At 33.7% G+C, this 18,087-nt stretch overlaps 1 protein-coding gene across 1 annotated transcript in view; it reads right to left on the reverse strand.

Moving 5' to 3' along the window:
- Positions 1-14,623, reverse strand: part of LOC145245936 (peptidoglycan recognition protein 1-like) — a 49,892-nt gene extending 35,269 nt beyond the window's left edge. The window contains exon 1 of the mRNA XM_080107693.1: positions 14,385-14,623. Coding sequence (XP_079963819.1) covers positions 14,385-14,421 — 37 coding nt within the window. The 5' untranslated portion in view covers positions 14,422-14,623. The remainder of the gene's footprint in view (positions 1-14,384) is intronic.
- Between the last annotated feature and the right edge of the window lie 3,464 nt (positions 14,624-18,087).

Consider the following 18,087-nt stretch of genomic DNA (forward strand, 5'->3'; position numbering starts at 1 on the left):
CAATTTTAACAACCAATCTTTTTCCTTTTCTAAGTTTAAGCTTAACCATATTACTTTTCATGCTCGCATTTTTCTATGTAATAACTCATTAACAGCAAGTTACTTTTTAACGTATAGAATGAATTGCACTTATTTTCTTTAGAAAATACGTCATTATACGTAGTAATTTTACGTTGCTGTATGATCAAGTTTAGTATAAAACAATTTCAATTAAATTAAACTTTAAAATAGATAATTGACCAAATCTGTTGACGATATACACTGCGTTTTGTATCATACATTTTTAATTCAGCAAAAGGTTTACCAGCATTTTTTTATTTTGGGATTAGATATGTATAATGAGTTTTATTCTAATAAAATATTTACCGGGAAGATAAGTGCACGGGATAGTTAACAGAACGTACAGAAAGTCAAAGATTGATTATTTCTTAAATTGGCTTAAACTTCAACAGACGAACTGATCAAAAGCTATTGCTTTCAACAAACACCGGTTGTCGCAACTGGAATCAAACTTACAACAGAAAACACTAAAACTGAATGACAGGCTAAACGCCGAACTAACGGAGTGGATAGGTAAAATACGCCTATTTATATAGAGCTCTGAATTTGGTTGATTAGTCTACAAAACGAATCATTTGCAAACCTGACGTAGTTTACTTCATTGCCCAAATGTGTGTACAACAGCTTGGTCGATATATATATATATATATATATATATAAATTATTTTTTATACATACAGATACTAGTGTTTCATGCTTACGAAATCATCAGTACAGGATGACAATTCCTGCCGGTCAGGAGATTCGAACCCAGCCACCAAACCAACCTTTTCTTCCATTTGCTAAGCCTCTACAGCCGGGCCACCAAACAATTGCCACACGAATGAAATAAATTAATAACTAATAAACGCTTAATTTGGGCGCAGGCATTAGACAGCCCAGAGTGTTCGAACGACGGCATTCCTGAACGTTGCATAAACACTAGTTGACTGCCTCTTAGTTAATACTTCCCAGTCGGTGACCATCCTAAAAATATTCTTAAAGGTGTTTGATAATTATAATTGAATAATAATTAGTTGACTGTCTTTTAGTTTATATTTACCATCCTTTTCTTAAAAGGTGTTTGACTTACACACACACACACATATATACACACACACATATATATACATACATACACATATACACACATATACACACACACACACACACACACACACACATATATATATATATATATATATATATATATATATATATATATATATATATATATATACTAGCAAAAGTACCCGTCGTTGACTGGGTTCAAAAACAGTCTACAGAAAATGGACTCTGATTTATGAAAGTATGATAGGTTATGAAAAGGAAGGGTTGTAAAGAGATAGCTTTGAATTTGGGGGTATCAAAACCAAAGCAAAATATCATGAAAGTAAAAATAAAATAGATAAACCCCATAATTTATTATACCATACCTGCTTACACTGAAACATTATCACAATATTCTGTGGATCTGTATTAAAAAAAAACTTGTTAAACTTTGTGACATATTTCCATTCTATGGAGGTCAGGCGCGAACGAACACCCCATAATTTTATTATACCATATTTCTTCAAACTGAAACATAATTATCAAAGTATACTTACGCAGATAGATATGAAAATTTTTTATTAAATGTGTGCATATTTCCATTCTATGGAGGCCAGGCGCGAACGCAGACCCCACAATTTTATTATACCATCCTTATTTAAGTTAAAACATACTTATCAAAGTGTTCTTATGTACATCTATATCAAAAACACTTGTAAACGTTTTTTTTTAATTTAAAATTTTTTTATTTCCATACTTTTTGGACCAGGCCTGAACGCAGACCCCACAATTTTTATGAAAGACTGTTCTGCCACCAGATCAAACATACCCATTCCTGTGTCTCGATACATCTTCTATCATTATATGTAATCAGTTTTTTAAAATAGTCAACCATATAAGAGCCTATTCGTCCAGACACATACACACACACACACACAGCTTATATATATATATATATATATATATATATATATATATATATATATATATAAAGTTCATCTGTCTACCAAGACCATCTGATCATCCTGGGAGTTTGTTTAGAAGGAAGCTGGTTTGCGCAGATCCAGCCTCACTCTTTCGTCCCAATTAGTCTGATTCAGCGACAGAACATGGTCAAGAAAGTTGGAGGCCAGGTGGGATGTAAAAGTGGTTAGAAGTGTCGATGTCCCCCTACATAGAGCGCACGATATTCTTAAATGGTCACCCATCGGGCGCTGACCAGGCTCAACGTCACTTAACTTCGGTGATCTAACGAAAACCGGTGTGTCAAAGTGATTATACCGTATGGTTGGAATAGCTACTTACCAAAGCACAAGAGTCATTGGGGCTTCGACTATGGGGACATTTATTTTATCAGCTCCATTATAGAAAGTTCTTTAGCTAGTAAATAGAATTATCTCTCGAAAAGAGAAAGTTTCTGAATTAGATCGGATATTATACGGAATTTTAAAAGAAACCGTTTTTCTCAAAAGTTAGTCAACCACTTCGCCCACTACACATAAACTCAAATGAATTGTACACAATTGATTTCGTGTTTTAAATGACGGCGCGAGAAAAATAAATACCAAACTTGTTTGATAATAAAAAGAAAAAAAAAACATTGGTGAAATGTTTAATGTTTATCATTGTCATTATGACCTATTTCTAAATTTCGTGTTTATTTGCACCAGCTGAGAACATTGTAATCGTATAGACTTACGTAATAGATAAGTAGTGCAACGATTTTAACATTTGTTTTCTTCCATACAACGTGTGAAAACACGTGTGGTGCCCGGTTATCAATCGCCAACTGTTTCGGTGATGAAGGCGGGGCTGTTACGCTTTGCACCATTAGCGATTTTTGTTAACAAACAGCATTAAAGAAAAACCTCATCTCTCATGTTGAAGTGGGTCGCCAGAAAGTCCAAAACTAATGATAGGCCCCAGCTTTTCTGGGGCTTAGTCTTAATCTTTACCCAGGTTAAACGATTGCAATAACGTTTCAACATGTCATCGGCTTCAGGCATCACACCTTTCGCTGTATTTACGGCACCTAATAAGAAGGCCATGGCAATAATAATAATAATAATAATAATAATAATAATAATAATAATAATAATGACAACAATAACAACCACAACAAGTGAAGCATGTATGGTCCCCCGTGAGTGCACAGTAAACGATGCATAAAAAATGACTAAGTTCAGCATTTACCCACCCCTCCCATTTAGCTCCGAAAGTCCCCGGGGGACGTCAAATCCTGGTAAAAATGACCAAATGATGCAGTATTAGGCCTTAACATATGTAAATTTGAGTTCTGCACCATGCAAAAAAAAAAAAAAGAAAAAAGAAAAAAAGAAATGACTAAGTCCATCATTTGCCCCCACTCCATTTAGCCCCCAAATCCCCAAGGCCTTACATATGTAAATTTGAGTTTAGCACCATGCACAACTGCTAAATAGACAAACAGAACATTTTGGACAAATATGGTAAAATAGTCCCAAAAATGAAGTGTTTAATTAGCCCTAACAGAACCCCTAGAGTACATCCAAGAGTTATCGCGAAGTATAGACAGACAAAATCTCTCTCTCTCTCTCTCTCTCTCTCTCTCTCTCTATATATATATATATATATATATATATATATATATATATATATATATATATATATATAAAAGTGAAAGTGTCTGTGTGTCTGTGTGTCTGTGTACATTTTCCTACGCAATAACTGTCAATTTTCAGTCTACAGACTCGAAATTTGATATACAGAGTACTGAGATTTGGGAAAATCTTCGTAATGTGTTTTCGGCCATAAATTTGGCTGCTAAGTAGTCAAAGTTCAACGATTAAACCTTTGAGAACTCTACCAAACTTCTCCCACAATTTTGGGTATAAACACTTGAAATTTTAGATATAGGTTCCTTGGACATGGATCTAACTTGATTTGAGCCCAAAACAATAAATGTTGGTCATAATAGTGGTCAAAGTTTAAAAATAATTGACTTCTTCGGTCTCTACCAAATTACTCAGATAATTTCTGGTCTAAACATTTGAAATTTTGCATAAAGGATATTCAGAAATAGGGCAAGCTTTTAATCGGTTTGGGTCAAAAATTTGAGCTATCAATATATAAATCTATGTATGTATATTTGCATGTCTGCCTAAAACTTTCGACAGAGGCGACGAATTTTCACAAGATCAGTATCGTTTTAAAGTTGGACCCTTCAGACGACAAATACCGAAAATTGGCAAAAACAATAATTTCTTCACCCTCAACTGGGCACTTTTCTACAGAGAGAGGGTCGTTTTTTTCGCTGATATTTTCGAAAGTCATCTCCTCTTTTCGATTGTCTAGCCTTAATTTAAACCTACACCACTTTCAGTTTGGCGGTGGTCGTAGCAGTAAAGACGACAGGTTTTTCCCCTGTTTTTTTCCTCTTTCGCGGTACGGGTTCGAGCCTGCTTTTCTACTACCACTTTTTTTTTTTTTTTTTTTGCTCAACAACACCTCCAAACACCCGGGCAACGCCGGGCTGAAATGCTAGTTATATAGAAATCAGTTAGTTTGAACTTTTTAGAAAGTTTTATAAAAATTCAAGGCAGCAATTTTTTTAATAAGCACAAAAGTGTCAATTTTAGCCATTTTAACCCGAGAGGTTGTTTTCAAGAAGATATCTTTGATCACCTGTGTTAAAGCTCCCTGTGAGTTGCCGCCGACAATAATAATAATAATAATAATAATAATAATAATAATAAGTTCCAGTGAAGACCAATGGTCGTTGCTAACGAGGGTTCAATGGTGGACGGCTGTTGCGATGACGCAGGTTCCTCTGCTATGGTTATCGAGAGAAGTGGGGGAATACTGGAAGTTTGGGGAGACTTGTCACTCAGACTCCAGAGGAAGACAATACATGCCATAAAAGCTAAAAACTAAACTCATCATTTGACAACACTTGCCACTGGATCCCCACATGCACTCCTTTCTACTTCCCGAGGTTTTTCCTGGCTCCAGTAGAAAACACTCGACCACCCGAGAACAGGAATGGGGCGATTAGTAGTTGCTATCATCAAATGAAGTTACAAAACTGACACAACCAACTGCGAATATGGAAAGAGATGTGCATCATACGATGCAACACTGCATTGTCTGCCTTCTAGTGCACAACCGATGCAGTTTGAAAGCTCTTGCAGAATACAGCAATAATGCAAAGGACTGTAAAAGGTGGGAAGATGTCGCATAACCATATACTCCAAAGACACACGAAGAAAAACAAAATTATATTTTACATTTGTGGATATTTAACTTTGATATTTAAAGAACGGACAACATTTACAGAAATAACGATTTTCGCATGGTTTTTAACAATTGTGACAAAGGTGAACGTTCAAAATTAATTTTTTATTCGTGGTGTTATATCTTTGAGAATTTGCGACATAATTTTCGTTACAGACACACCATATACATTGTCATAAGTATACTTACATTTATCGAGCCTGCTTATTTAGTGGATATTCATGCGAGTTGCACCCTCCCAAGGATTACCTCTTCATTATGGAATGTGAGAGGGTATCAATCCTCGCCCTAGGTCATTTCTCTATATATTATTATGTCGGTGCAAAATTTTGCAGAGTTAAAATTTTATCTTGAAATTTAAAAACTGTTTTGAAAATTTTTTTTTCAAAATAATAACGATATTTGCCCTCCATAACCTGATCCCACTTTTCAACGCGGTTATAAATACCTCGCTTGTAGAATTCTTTATGTTTTGTGTGAAATATAAATCTACGAGGGGCGTGCAATAAGTAATGCCCCTGACCAACTTCCAGTTGTCTGATCTAGCTGAAATTTTTCATGTGCAATGATTTATATCTCTACGGGTTAGGTGGCAAATTACAGGTCTGAACTACTTGTGGTTTCTACTTTACAGGTGTTTGAACTGAGTCAGGTGTGAAACGGAGCCTGTTGAATGTCGAGCAGTGATCCGGTTTTTTGTATTTGACAGAACGCACACCACAGGAGACTTTTGATGAAATGAAAGAAACTTATATGACCTTGTAAAACGCTGGCATCGTGAATTCAAACATGGCCAGAAGTCTGTGGAAACAGCTCCCAGACCTGGTCGCCCTCCTTCTGCCATTGATGAGGCATCTGTCCATCAAGTTGAGGCTGCTATTTTGGAAGATCGGCGCATTACTATTCGCCAAATAGCCCAAGATGTCAAGATTAGTACAGGGTCTCTGGAAACTATCATTCATGACCATTTGCATATGCATAAGGTGTCTGCCAGATGGATTCCCAGGTTGCTCACACCATTCCAGAAGCGAGAACGCGTCGAGTGCCCGAGGATGAATTTGGAGATGTGCCAAGAAGAGGAGTCAAAGTTTTTCAAAAGATTGATTACATAGGATGAAACATGGGTCCATCCCTATGATCCAGAGACCAAAACCCAGTCAATGCAGTGGAAGCACTTGGACTCACCACCTCCAAAGAAGGTAAAGGTGCAGCCCTCCGCTGGCAAGGTCATGCTCACAGTCTTCTGGGACCAGGACGGAGTAGTGATGACAGATTTCCTGGCAAATTACAGGAGCCAAATATGCTTCACTTGTGAGGAAATTAAGGGAAGCTATCAAAATCAAGAAGCGGGGCAAGATCAGCAAAGGTACCCTCCTCCTGCAGGACAACGCTCCGGTCCACAACTCGCATGTCGCCAGATCAGAAGCACGAGCGTGTGATTATGAAATTCTTCCCCATCCTCCATACTCTCTTGACCTTGCACCCTTTGAGTTTCACCTCTTCCCAGCCATGAAGTTGTTTTTGAAAGGAAAGTGTTTCCCAGATGATACAGCCTTCATTTCTGAAGTCACGTCATGGTTGGAGGACCAACCTGGGGTGTTCTACAAAAACTGTCTCCAGAGCTGCATCAAACGATGGGAGAAATGCATAACTCTGGGTTGTTCCTATGTAGAGAAAGACTAATAACTGTGCCAAGTTTCGTTGCTCTACTGCTATGTTCAATCTCATCTCGTGATGGCCATCTAAATAGTTTTGTAATCCTCGAAATAATTGAAAATCCGAGGGAGACTAGGTTAGAAAAATATGCAAGATGAGGCAAGATTTCCCAACGAAATTCTCCTATATATTTAGTCAATAGTGTTGTGTGATGATGAGCATTATAATGATGGATTGGTTGGTTGTTTTTGTTTTACGGCATATCAACCCTTTTCAGGTTATTTGATGCCTAATCCAGTGATTTTTAATAGAATATATATACATATATTTTTTTCAAGTCGGTTTCTATTTAACCTATAGTTGGGACCCTAACAGGTACTACCACTCCGGGTCAGAGTGGACCTGGGAACAATGGCAATTAAAGCGTGGTTCCACATTTCCCAAAGCCCGCAAGCTAGGGCCTCACCATCGGATATAGTTTAAGGTCATATCCAGGACCCATAATGATGGAAGACTTTCTGTGCCTAAAAAAGATCATTTCCATATTGTACAAAAATATGAATAATAGTGATATGTTAAAATTTAAATGCTAAAGTATACATTATGCATAAAATAAATTGCAATGTTTTAAAAATACCCCATTGTACAAGCCTGCAAAAACTTTTGCATCTATGTAATATTAACAAGTTTTTTTTTTAGTTTGTTAGTATATGCATGGAAATGTGAAATTGCTTGACAAAAAAAAAACGTGGGGTGGAGATTAAGGTTTTTACGCTGTAAATGATTGAGATATACATCTAGTGGTATTTTTAATTATATAAACATTTTATAAATTTAAAGAAATTAATACAACATAAATATTGTTGTTTTTTTTTTAACTAATTGAACTTTTATAAACAATGGGTTTTCGGCAAATTATTATTTGTCTTAAAAATAATTTCTAATTTTTTTTCTCATTGAGAAAGCAATACGTAAATACATTAATCACGCTTCATTTCATTCAAATTCTGAGTAGCGTACTTTTTCAAACTAGTACAAACTTCGTACAAACTAGAAACCAGTAAGAGCTAGGTCAAGACAGAAATTGACGAACCCAAGTACCGTACTAACAATGATCGAGTATAAACTAATAAGACTCATTACGTGATTGGATCCAAGTCCATCACCAGGAAAAAAACTTATGATACACGTACGTACCCGTGATAGAAAAAACACCATACTCCCAAAATCTCGTAAATCGATCAGATTGATTTTCTCTTAAAATAAAACTAAGTTCATGGATAAATGACGATCGGCGATCTCTCGACGCCAAGAACAAAAGATAATTTTAAATAATTCAAACTTTTGCGAGATTTTAGAAGCTGTTCTTAACATAGGAAGGCAGGCATTTGAAAAACTGAAATCCATCACTAGTTTACTCTACCTCAAAGCAGCTCCTCAGAAATAGAGTCTAAAACATGACTTGTGCATCATCCCGACGCCTACGAATTCCCATTAATCGCTTAAAATGATTTTTATATAAAAAAATAAAACTATTTGATCGGTTTACGCGATTTTTGATGTACGATATTTTTCTTTTTGTCACGGTTACGTGCATCATAAATATTTTCTGTTATTTTTGTCTTTACTTAAGGGGATTTGCATTAGTCGCTCTTCTTAAAATGTCCCCCATTAAAGTCGAAACGTTGTCGAGCAGCTTTATTCTTTACCAGTAGTATTAAGACTTTGCAATTACTGAGACAACATAGGGACTGTTCTGATCAAAACTTTTGGAGTAAGATATGGCCCCCAGGCCTTACATTCTCTTTCGACAATCGGGATTAGTTTATTGCTGATTATCCGCAACCCGTCTACCAGAGAATGCCGACAGGTTCGTTCAAGGCTATTTTTTTTTATCCGACTAGAATTCCATTTGTGGGTAAATGGTTTTGCCCACTTTCCGGCCTTGCGCTACATCTTGCTGTAAAACATAATCATTAATGTCACATATTGGCATGTCAGTAGCCATAAACAATGAGTGTAAAATGAAGAAAGCTCGTAAACAGATAACATTAGCGCCAATTGAAAGAAACTTTATAATCTTTTTTTATAGATTTATACAACTACTAGCGGGGGTACCCGGCGTTGCCCGGGTGTTTGGAGGTGTGTGTTGGTGGGGGGGGGTAGATTAAAACAACCCTGTTAAAAAAACCGTTGGCCGGTTGTTTGGAGGTGTAAAAGAAAAAATAGTTTTAGTATAGAGGTAGGCTTCAACCCAGAACGTTTGACGCGGAGGTGGAAAGGAAATGGGGAAAAAACCCCTGCGACCTAACCATCTCGACCACGGGAAGATAAGTGTGTTAAGTTGACGTTTATAAACCAAAATTAGCAGGTGTTTTTTTAAATCAGAGATTTGCTTCTCCTAGAAAGGTTGCCTTCACCACGGCTTACGGGAGCCCTCTCCACCCCAATACACATATACACACACACAAATATACACATACATACATACATACATTTTCGCTTTTATATATATAGATTATAGGAATTTCGCGCTGACCCTTGACTCGACGTGTTGTTTGCTAATTTTGTCGGGGCGATTGTATCACGTTTAGTATGAAAAAGGGATAACCATCTGATCTATGGGTAAAATAAGATAAACTCTTAAGCCTTTGTTATTATTGTAGTACATTGATTTTTATATTTGTCAGCGGATATAAAACTGGGGCAAAATTGTTTTGCCCGGAAATAAATCTTACCTTTCCTAGCACGAGTATTCATTTAGTATATATATATATATATATATATATATATATATATATATATATATATATATATATATATATATATATATATAATAAAAAATATTTCTTGAAAATTAATTCAAAGTCTCAAAAAACAAAAATAAAAATAAAAATAAATAAATTAAAAACCCGTATAGAAGATATACAGAATTATTCGACAAAGTGTAAAGATAAACTAGAAAAACCTTGTTCCGCGGATTTTCGAAAAATCCAACCCTTCTCAGAGGAAAGAGATTTGCAAAACATACAATAAATTTTGCAAATTTGTCCATTAACAGAAACTAAAAAAAAATGAATTGTATCATAGTTACATAAGTTTTTAACAGTTTGTGAAAGTTTATAAAGTTTCATAATAATTAAAGGAAAAAAAGTTTGAAGGATATGGTAAAAATCCACTGAATAAGGAGGTAAAATCTATGAAAGATTAAATTTAATGAAATCTATTGCAAATCCATAAGAACAGATGTGTGTCTGTGATATATATCGGTAGTGAATGTTCCAAAGTCAAATATATATCGATTTTTCATTCATATTTATGTTCTTACACCAGTTCCGTTGAATGGTTAAAAACACATCAGTAAACACGGAGAGAATTAATATGGTCTTCTGAAAAACAAAACAGTTGAAGACTTTTTCATAATCGAAAGTATATATATATATATATATATATATATATATATATATATTATTTACTTATTCACTTTTTTTTACTCTTTTTAATATAATAGACGCTCCATTTCATAAACTTAGCCATTTACCTGACTCGTGTTTCTTAATTTCATTCTGGGACTTTCACGTGCATATTTAAGTTGACCTAATTATTAACGCTAACTTTCGCGCTTTTTGTCTGGGTCATTTTGACCTTGCTTTTTCAAATTTAAACTGTCACCGTTTTTCCGTTTTTTTTTGTTTTTTTTTAAACCTTAATTTACTTGATTCTTCCGGCCTTGCCAGACGTGTTTTAAATATTCTCTCCAGTGCTTTTTCTGTGCACATTTGAACTTTTCTTTTAATGATTTTGAACTCATTCCATTTGTGATTTTTTTCAATGAATTCTGCCTTTTGGATCATTTTGGACCATCTCCCAGTTACGCGATTCCTTTGGAACTTACAGTTTTTAATTCGACCGTGTTTGGATTTTACCATTCTTGGATTTTTTACCCTTCACCGGACTATCCATTCATACGAAATCTTTTTATCATTTTTTCTTTTACCTCCTATTCCGCTTACCTCACCCTTTTTTTTAACCAAGTAAGATCTGTGACTTACTTGTGGTTTCATTAAATACTTTTACATGCAAAATCCGATCCCGCATTTTGCTAATTCCTGCCCTCTGATGAGAAGGAGAGTATTTCTTCGAAACTCCGCGGATTAAGGACTATCCACTTATCTTGTGCTTCCTTTTTAAAATTAAATATGTTTTTAACTCTTTTTCAAGATGTTTTTTAAACATGTTTTATTAATCATATATATATATATATATATATATATATATATATATATATATATATATATATATATATATATATATATATACTAGCAAAAGTACCCGTCGTTGACTGGGTTCAAAAACAGAAAATGGACTCTGATTTATGAAAGTATGATAGGTTATGAAAAGGAAGGGTTGTAAAGAGATAGCTTCGGGTATCAAAACCAAAGCAAAATATGATGAAAGTAAAAATAAAATAGATAAACCCCATAATTTATTATACGATACCTGTTCACACTGAAACACTTATCACAATATTCTGTGGATCTATAGTAAAAAAACTTGTTAAATTTTGTGACATATTTCCATTCTATGGAGGTCAGGCGCGAACGAACACCCCATAATTTTATTATACCATATTTCTTCAAACTGAAGCATAATTATCAAAGTATACTTACGCAGATAGATATGAAAAATCTTTATTAAATGTGTGCATATTTCCATTCTATGGAGGCCAGGCGCGAACGCAGAACCCACAATTTTATTATACCATCCTTATTTAAGTTAAAACATACTTATCAAAGTGTTCTTATGTACATCTATATCAAAAACACTTGTAAACGTTTTTTTTTAATTTTAAATTTTTTTATTTCCATACTTTGTGGACCAGGCGCGAATTTTAAGGAACCACTGTTCTGCCAGATCAAACATACCCATTCCTGTGTCTCGATACATCTTCTATCATTATATGTGATCAGTTTTCTATAATATCCAACCATATAGGAGCCTATTCGTGACCAGACACACACACACACATTCAGCTTATATATATATATATATATATATATATATATATATATATATATATATATATATATATATATATTAAGTAATGTGATTTACAATTTAAAAATTTAAAAATTTTTTTTAAATTTAAAAATCAAATTTTAATTAAATTAAAAATCAGTTTCATAAGAACAACAACAAAGTCAATTATCTGTACGATCGTTTCGGAAATCCGTGCTTTTTATTTGTGGTATACATGAAGTTATGTAGAATAATTATATATTTTTTTTTTGGTAAGCACGGTCTTCTCATCAGCAAATTTAGGAGGATTTTTATTGAATTTAAAAGACAATAAAAATCCTCCTAAATTTGCTGATGAGGAGACCGTGCTTACCAAAAAAACTATATATAATTGTTCTACATAACTTCATGTATACCACAAATAAAAAGCACGGATTTCCGAAACGATCGTACAGATAATTGACTTTGTTGTTGTTCCTTCTTATGAAACTGATTTTTAATTTTATTTTAATTTAATTAAAATTTGATTTTTAAATTTAAAATGTTTTTTTTAATTTTTAAATTGTAAATCACATTACTTAATATTGAATTAGCTCTAGGACATTTAACTATCGAGCTTATTATATATCTAAATTACAACGAGCATTTCCTGTATTTTAATTAAACTAGTAATTTCACTGTTACATTAAAATACACTTAGCTCTTTAGACTATTATTCCAATCTCCTTTAAATATATATATATATATATATATATATATATATATATATATATATATAAATATATATATATATATATGCACTTTAAGGAAAGGTTTAATACGATTTATGAGAAAGTATTTAAGCTGCAAAAATTCAATAACAACAACTAATCAGTGTACAGTCGTTTCTGTGACGATACAAATTTTTGGTATTTGAACAAAGTTTCTTCATTAACACAAGGATTAGACATCAAATACATGACTCTCTCTCTCTCTCTCTCTCTCTCTCTGTCTCTCTCTCTCTGTCTCTCTCTGTCTCTCTCATATATATATATATATATATATATATATATATATATATTAGTGTTGGGACGATTAATCGGAATCGGGAATCGGAAAAATCGGAAGATTTGGGAGTATCGAAATCAGTATCGGAAAAATTCGCCTAAAGATAATTTATCTACATTCATTTGCAAATTCCTTTCTGTTTTCGAATTATTTCTCTCTGCGTGCGATCAAGAACACACAAAATGCCGATCGCTGTTCGAAAAGAGACCCGAAAACATTAAAATAAGCGTTTATACACAGATATCACAGAGAAAATATATGTATAAGTAAATACGCTGCGATCCAAAATGATTGCTACCAGGAAAGGTCATGCTAAAATAGGTAGTCGGAACGAAAGATATATGCGTGCGATTAGATTTTTTCCTAAGGTTAATAACTATAATTCCTGGGCCAACATTTTGATAGAGCATGAGTCAACTACAAACCACCGTGTAATTTGAAAATGATTTTTTGAAATATATTTCACTAGAACGATTTAACCAACTGTAAAATCACTAGCCATAATGCTAGCAACACTAATCATTTAGAGAATTTTTGTATCAGAAATGCTGTTGGCACTAGCTCATCAACATCTCACCACATAAAAATTGTACACGTGTTTTATAACAAGACACACTAAATTCACACAAAACAGTTTATAATTGATCTAGAGATTGATTTATTTTCCCTTCTATTCTAGATGATTGAAAACATATCATATGGTTTCTTTTGAACGGTTAGTATTTCAAATGGTTAGAGTCGATTTAACGTGAAGAGAAAATTTCAGACAGGCACTCCCGAAAGGTAAAAATAAAAAATAAAATAAAAATAGCGAAAAACGAATGCTTCAATATATTATCTGATCAGATAGAATAAAGCAATCAGCAATGAACCAATCTCGCCCCCCCCCTTCTACTCAAAAGTAATAATTCCTGGGAGGAAGTGCTTCTTAGATCCCAGCCGAACCATATCTTATTCCAACGATTTAAAGGCCGGTGATAGTACAGAATAGTTAACAGATGTTTTCTAGCTACGTTAAGATTGTGTTTCAAAATAACATTAACATTTAAAAATTCATTTTAACACGTTGTTAACTATTATAACCCTACATTGAAAATATATATTGATTAGCGAGACAATCATAGTTTGCCAGACCAAGTCGTATCCTCGCCTGATATGAACACAGTCGGCGAACCAGTCATTCCGGATTCTAGTAAACAGACCCCGGGCAACAACGGGTACTCTACTTGAAAATATATAAAATCTAATACAAGTCACACGAAAAAAAAAAAAGAAAAGAAAAAGGAAAACGGAAAACTAACCTGACATTGCCACCAAGCATAAAATATGGAACATCATTGCTCCGAACGCGTCCGTTTCTTCTTTCGTTGCTGTTCTGCCTACTAGACGAGCGATTTGCTGGTATCGTATTTTTACCGCAGTCGAGATGGCGCTCTTTACGAATGATGGGAGGTCTGCCAGATGTTAACGTCATTATATAAAGAAAATCCGTCCCACAAGACGTGCATATCAGCCAATCATTATATTCATACGACACCGATTAACGATTTACGACTTATTTTTACGATGGGGATTTCTGTTTCTTTTTGTAAAAGATTCGTCATTATCTAAAAAAGTATGATCTAAAATAAAGTACACTTAAGTAATATTACATAAGCTTAGACCTTAAATTTCATTTTCTAGAATTAAAAATTGGATTTTGATTAAACCTGGAATAAGGTTCCTAGATATAATCAGTAACATAATATCTTGATTTTAATCTTTGTAAGAGGTTATAAAACTGGTGCAAAACTGTTTTGTTAAAAGAATTAAATTTACCCATGCTAGGGGCGGGTAGTGTTCGAATATGTATGTTGAAGATTCCCGAAAGGATAAAACACTAGTGTCTGTAGGTATTTAATAATTAATATAGTAAATAATTATGTCAGCCTCTTTAAGAAACTTTCTTATCGTTGAGCACTTTCAGTTGAAATAAAAAGTCTGTCAATTTAGCTCGTATGCGAAGGTCATCATAAAATGATCAGATCACTCTGAAACATGTTAAAAGCATTTAAAAATAAATGTTTAAATTTTAACAGTATTTCTCGCGGTTAACGGTGGCCGAATAGATTAGGTCCTTGCTAATGGAGCCAGAGATGGCTTCTGTTGCCGGGTTCAAATCTATCGACCGGTTGTAATCGTGGCTCTCTGCACTGATGATTCCCGAAAGGATGAAACACTAGTGTCTGTAGGTATTTAATAATTATTATAGCATATATATATATATATATATATATATATATATATATATATATATATATATATATATATATATATATATATATCGTAGGGCCTTTAACGTACGTGCATACTTGTGTCACACTTTCCAGATTATAAATTATTCGATCGGGAGATCCTATTTATTAAAAATGGGGGTTAGAAGGTGATACATTAAACTAGTATATATATATATATATATATATATATATATATATATACGCTAATTTAAAGTTCGTAGTATTTTATCACCTTTTAACCTCCGCTTTAATAAATAAGATCTCCTGATTACTGAAGACGGAATGTAAAAAAATAAATAAATTAATAAAAAATGATATCGCTTAATAAAAAATGATATCGCTTTTGGGCCGCACGCGAAACTAAAATATACCTCCTTGGTCTTCAGACTAGGATTCAAGGGTAGTATCTGTTCTGTCTAAAGATGGTACAATGATAATGTGGGGTTTCCGTTCGCGCTACGTATCCATACAATTGAAATAAGTCACATATTTCCATAAGGATATTTGAGATAAACCGTAATAACCAGATATATTCTGACACTACATTTACCTGATTATTTAGATAAATACTTTTACAGTTTTCACAAAAGGGCTACGGCAATATCGCGTCTCGCCATGCTGAACGCCCACAGAATGACAAGCAGCAATATATTACATATAAAAGATGCCGTTGTGAAATTTCCACAGGTCCTGCTAGTATATGATGATTGCATTGCTGTAGTTTCCTAGAAGTTAATTCAATGGTGTTTTATGAATCAAATTACGCTACACACACGTGTGCACGCACAAATGTATGTCAAATAAGGGGATCAAAGAAGTATATAAGGATTCTGTAAATGGAAACTTTTCGATATAATAAAAAAGCTCGACATGCAGGTGGAACATAGATACAAGAGGAAAAAATATTGATAATAGAAAATATACTGATACATATAGATTTATTGATCAATTGGGAAACAAGGGAATACAATACAGTGCGTAGGGGTTATCAAAGCTCTTTATTCTAGGCATTTCAAGGCTTAATGTTTCTCATCAGAAGAGGAGGAGGTGCTGTGTAAGAAAATAGACATACGACGTCTAACAATAGGGATATTAGGGTATGTTGTAAAGAGGTATATATTAAGGGGAAAAGAGGGTTATCCAGTGGGCTATTAAGTTAATATGGAACTTTAAATATGCTAGAATGGGATTTTCGAAATGTCTTTCATAAGGAGCTTTCATACCCTTTATGCACTGTATGGTATTGCCTTATTTCAAATTGATAAATAAATCTATAAACATCATTATATATTCTATTATTAATAGTTTTTCCTCTTATATATATATATATATATATATATATATATATATATATATATATATATATATATATATAAAAAGTATGTTTATATGTTTATATATTGGTATTTACAGGACTGGCTCCTAAACTAATTAACAGAATATTTTGGATTTTAGAAATAAGCTCATAGACTTAATGGTGAGTAATGTAGGCTACATTTAGTTTAATTAAGTTTTATGCGAATGGGGCACAGGGAGATTAGAATCGCTCTGCGAAATTTGAGATATTTCCAATTTTTGTGAAATTTTATGGATATATATTAGACATCAAATACTAAATATTCCCCAAATCGGAGGTTTTTGAAAAAAAAAATTGAAAATATTTATGGGGCAGAACAGATCTTTATGGATTCAAATATTTCAAATGTTCATTAAATTTGATCTAATGTCTTTAGATACAAATTAAGCAAATTTCCCGAATTTTAATTTCTTAAGATCTCCTCAGCTTAAGCCTAAAATTTTAGACATTTTCAAGACTCAAAATCATTTCATGGATTTTAGTCAATTTTTTCTTTGTCTCAAACAATTTATAAGGCTATTGAAACGATATGGGCTAATGTGATAGGGACAGAGTTATAGGGACAACCTGTGTGGGGAATTGGGTAGAAAGATGCTAACATTACATTTAAAATTCCGCATTTTGATATGATTAGGAATACAGGAAATAGGTGGTGGGGGGAGAAATTTCAAATGCAATTGGTTTGAAGAAAGAAACTATTATCATTTGGTATGCTGCTAATCGGTGCTCAGGGTAGTTATGATAAGGGAAGGTAATCGCAGTACGTTTGTCGGAACACGTTATAAAGCAATCACAGGGACTGGAGTTTGGTAGACAGTGAGACACTTGTTGTTAGAATTTTTTCCACTCTGTCCAAGAAGGAGAAATTAGTGTTTGGTACACTAGCTCAGATTTCACAACAGCACTCTAGCGAATGGCGGCTTTATAGATACAGAATACAGGCAGGTGTGAGGCATTTTCTAGTTCCGTAAAGAAAGTCTAATTTACTTATACTTATTCTTATTGATGTTGCCTGAGAATGTAAGGCTTGAAGGAGTTAAACCTTAGACTCTCGAGAAAACCTGTGATTGGAAAGGTTTCTTGTAGTTGTTAAGTGGATCGACATTTTGTATTAATTAACATTAAATGTGGCCATCTACTTTTTTGTCCGATTCTTTTAGAGACTAGAAATCGTTTTCCAAGGATTCCACCAACTCCTTGAATGTGGAAATATTCAGTTTGTTTTTCACCCGGAAATAGAGTGTGGTTTAATCAATACATATACTATCCTCATTATAGTGGTCACTCATGAAAATCAGGAATAATATAGGTTCAAGTAGCGACTCCTGCACACAGCTGAAGTGGCGTTGTTTTGGATGTTTTTATGGCGCT

The sequence above is a fragment of the Euprymna scolopes genome, chromosome 23 (genome assembly GCF_053919585.1).
Source record: "Euprymna scolopes isolate OS-2025 chromosome 23, ASM5391958v1, whole genome shotgun sequence".
Classification (NCBI taxonomy): Eukaryota; Metazoa; Mollusca; class Cephalopoda; order Sepiida; family Sepiolidae; genus Euprymna; species Euprymna scolopes.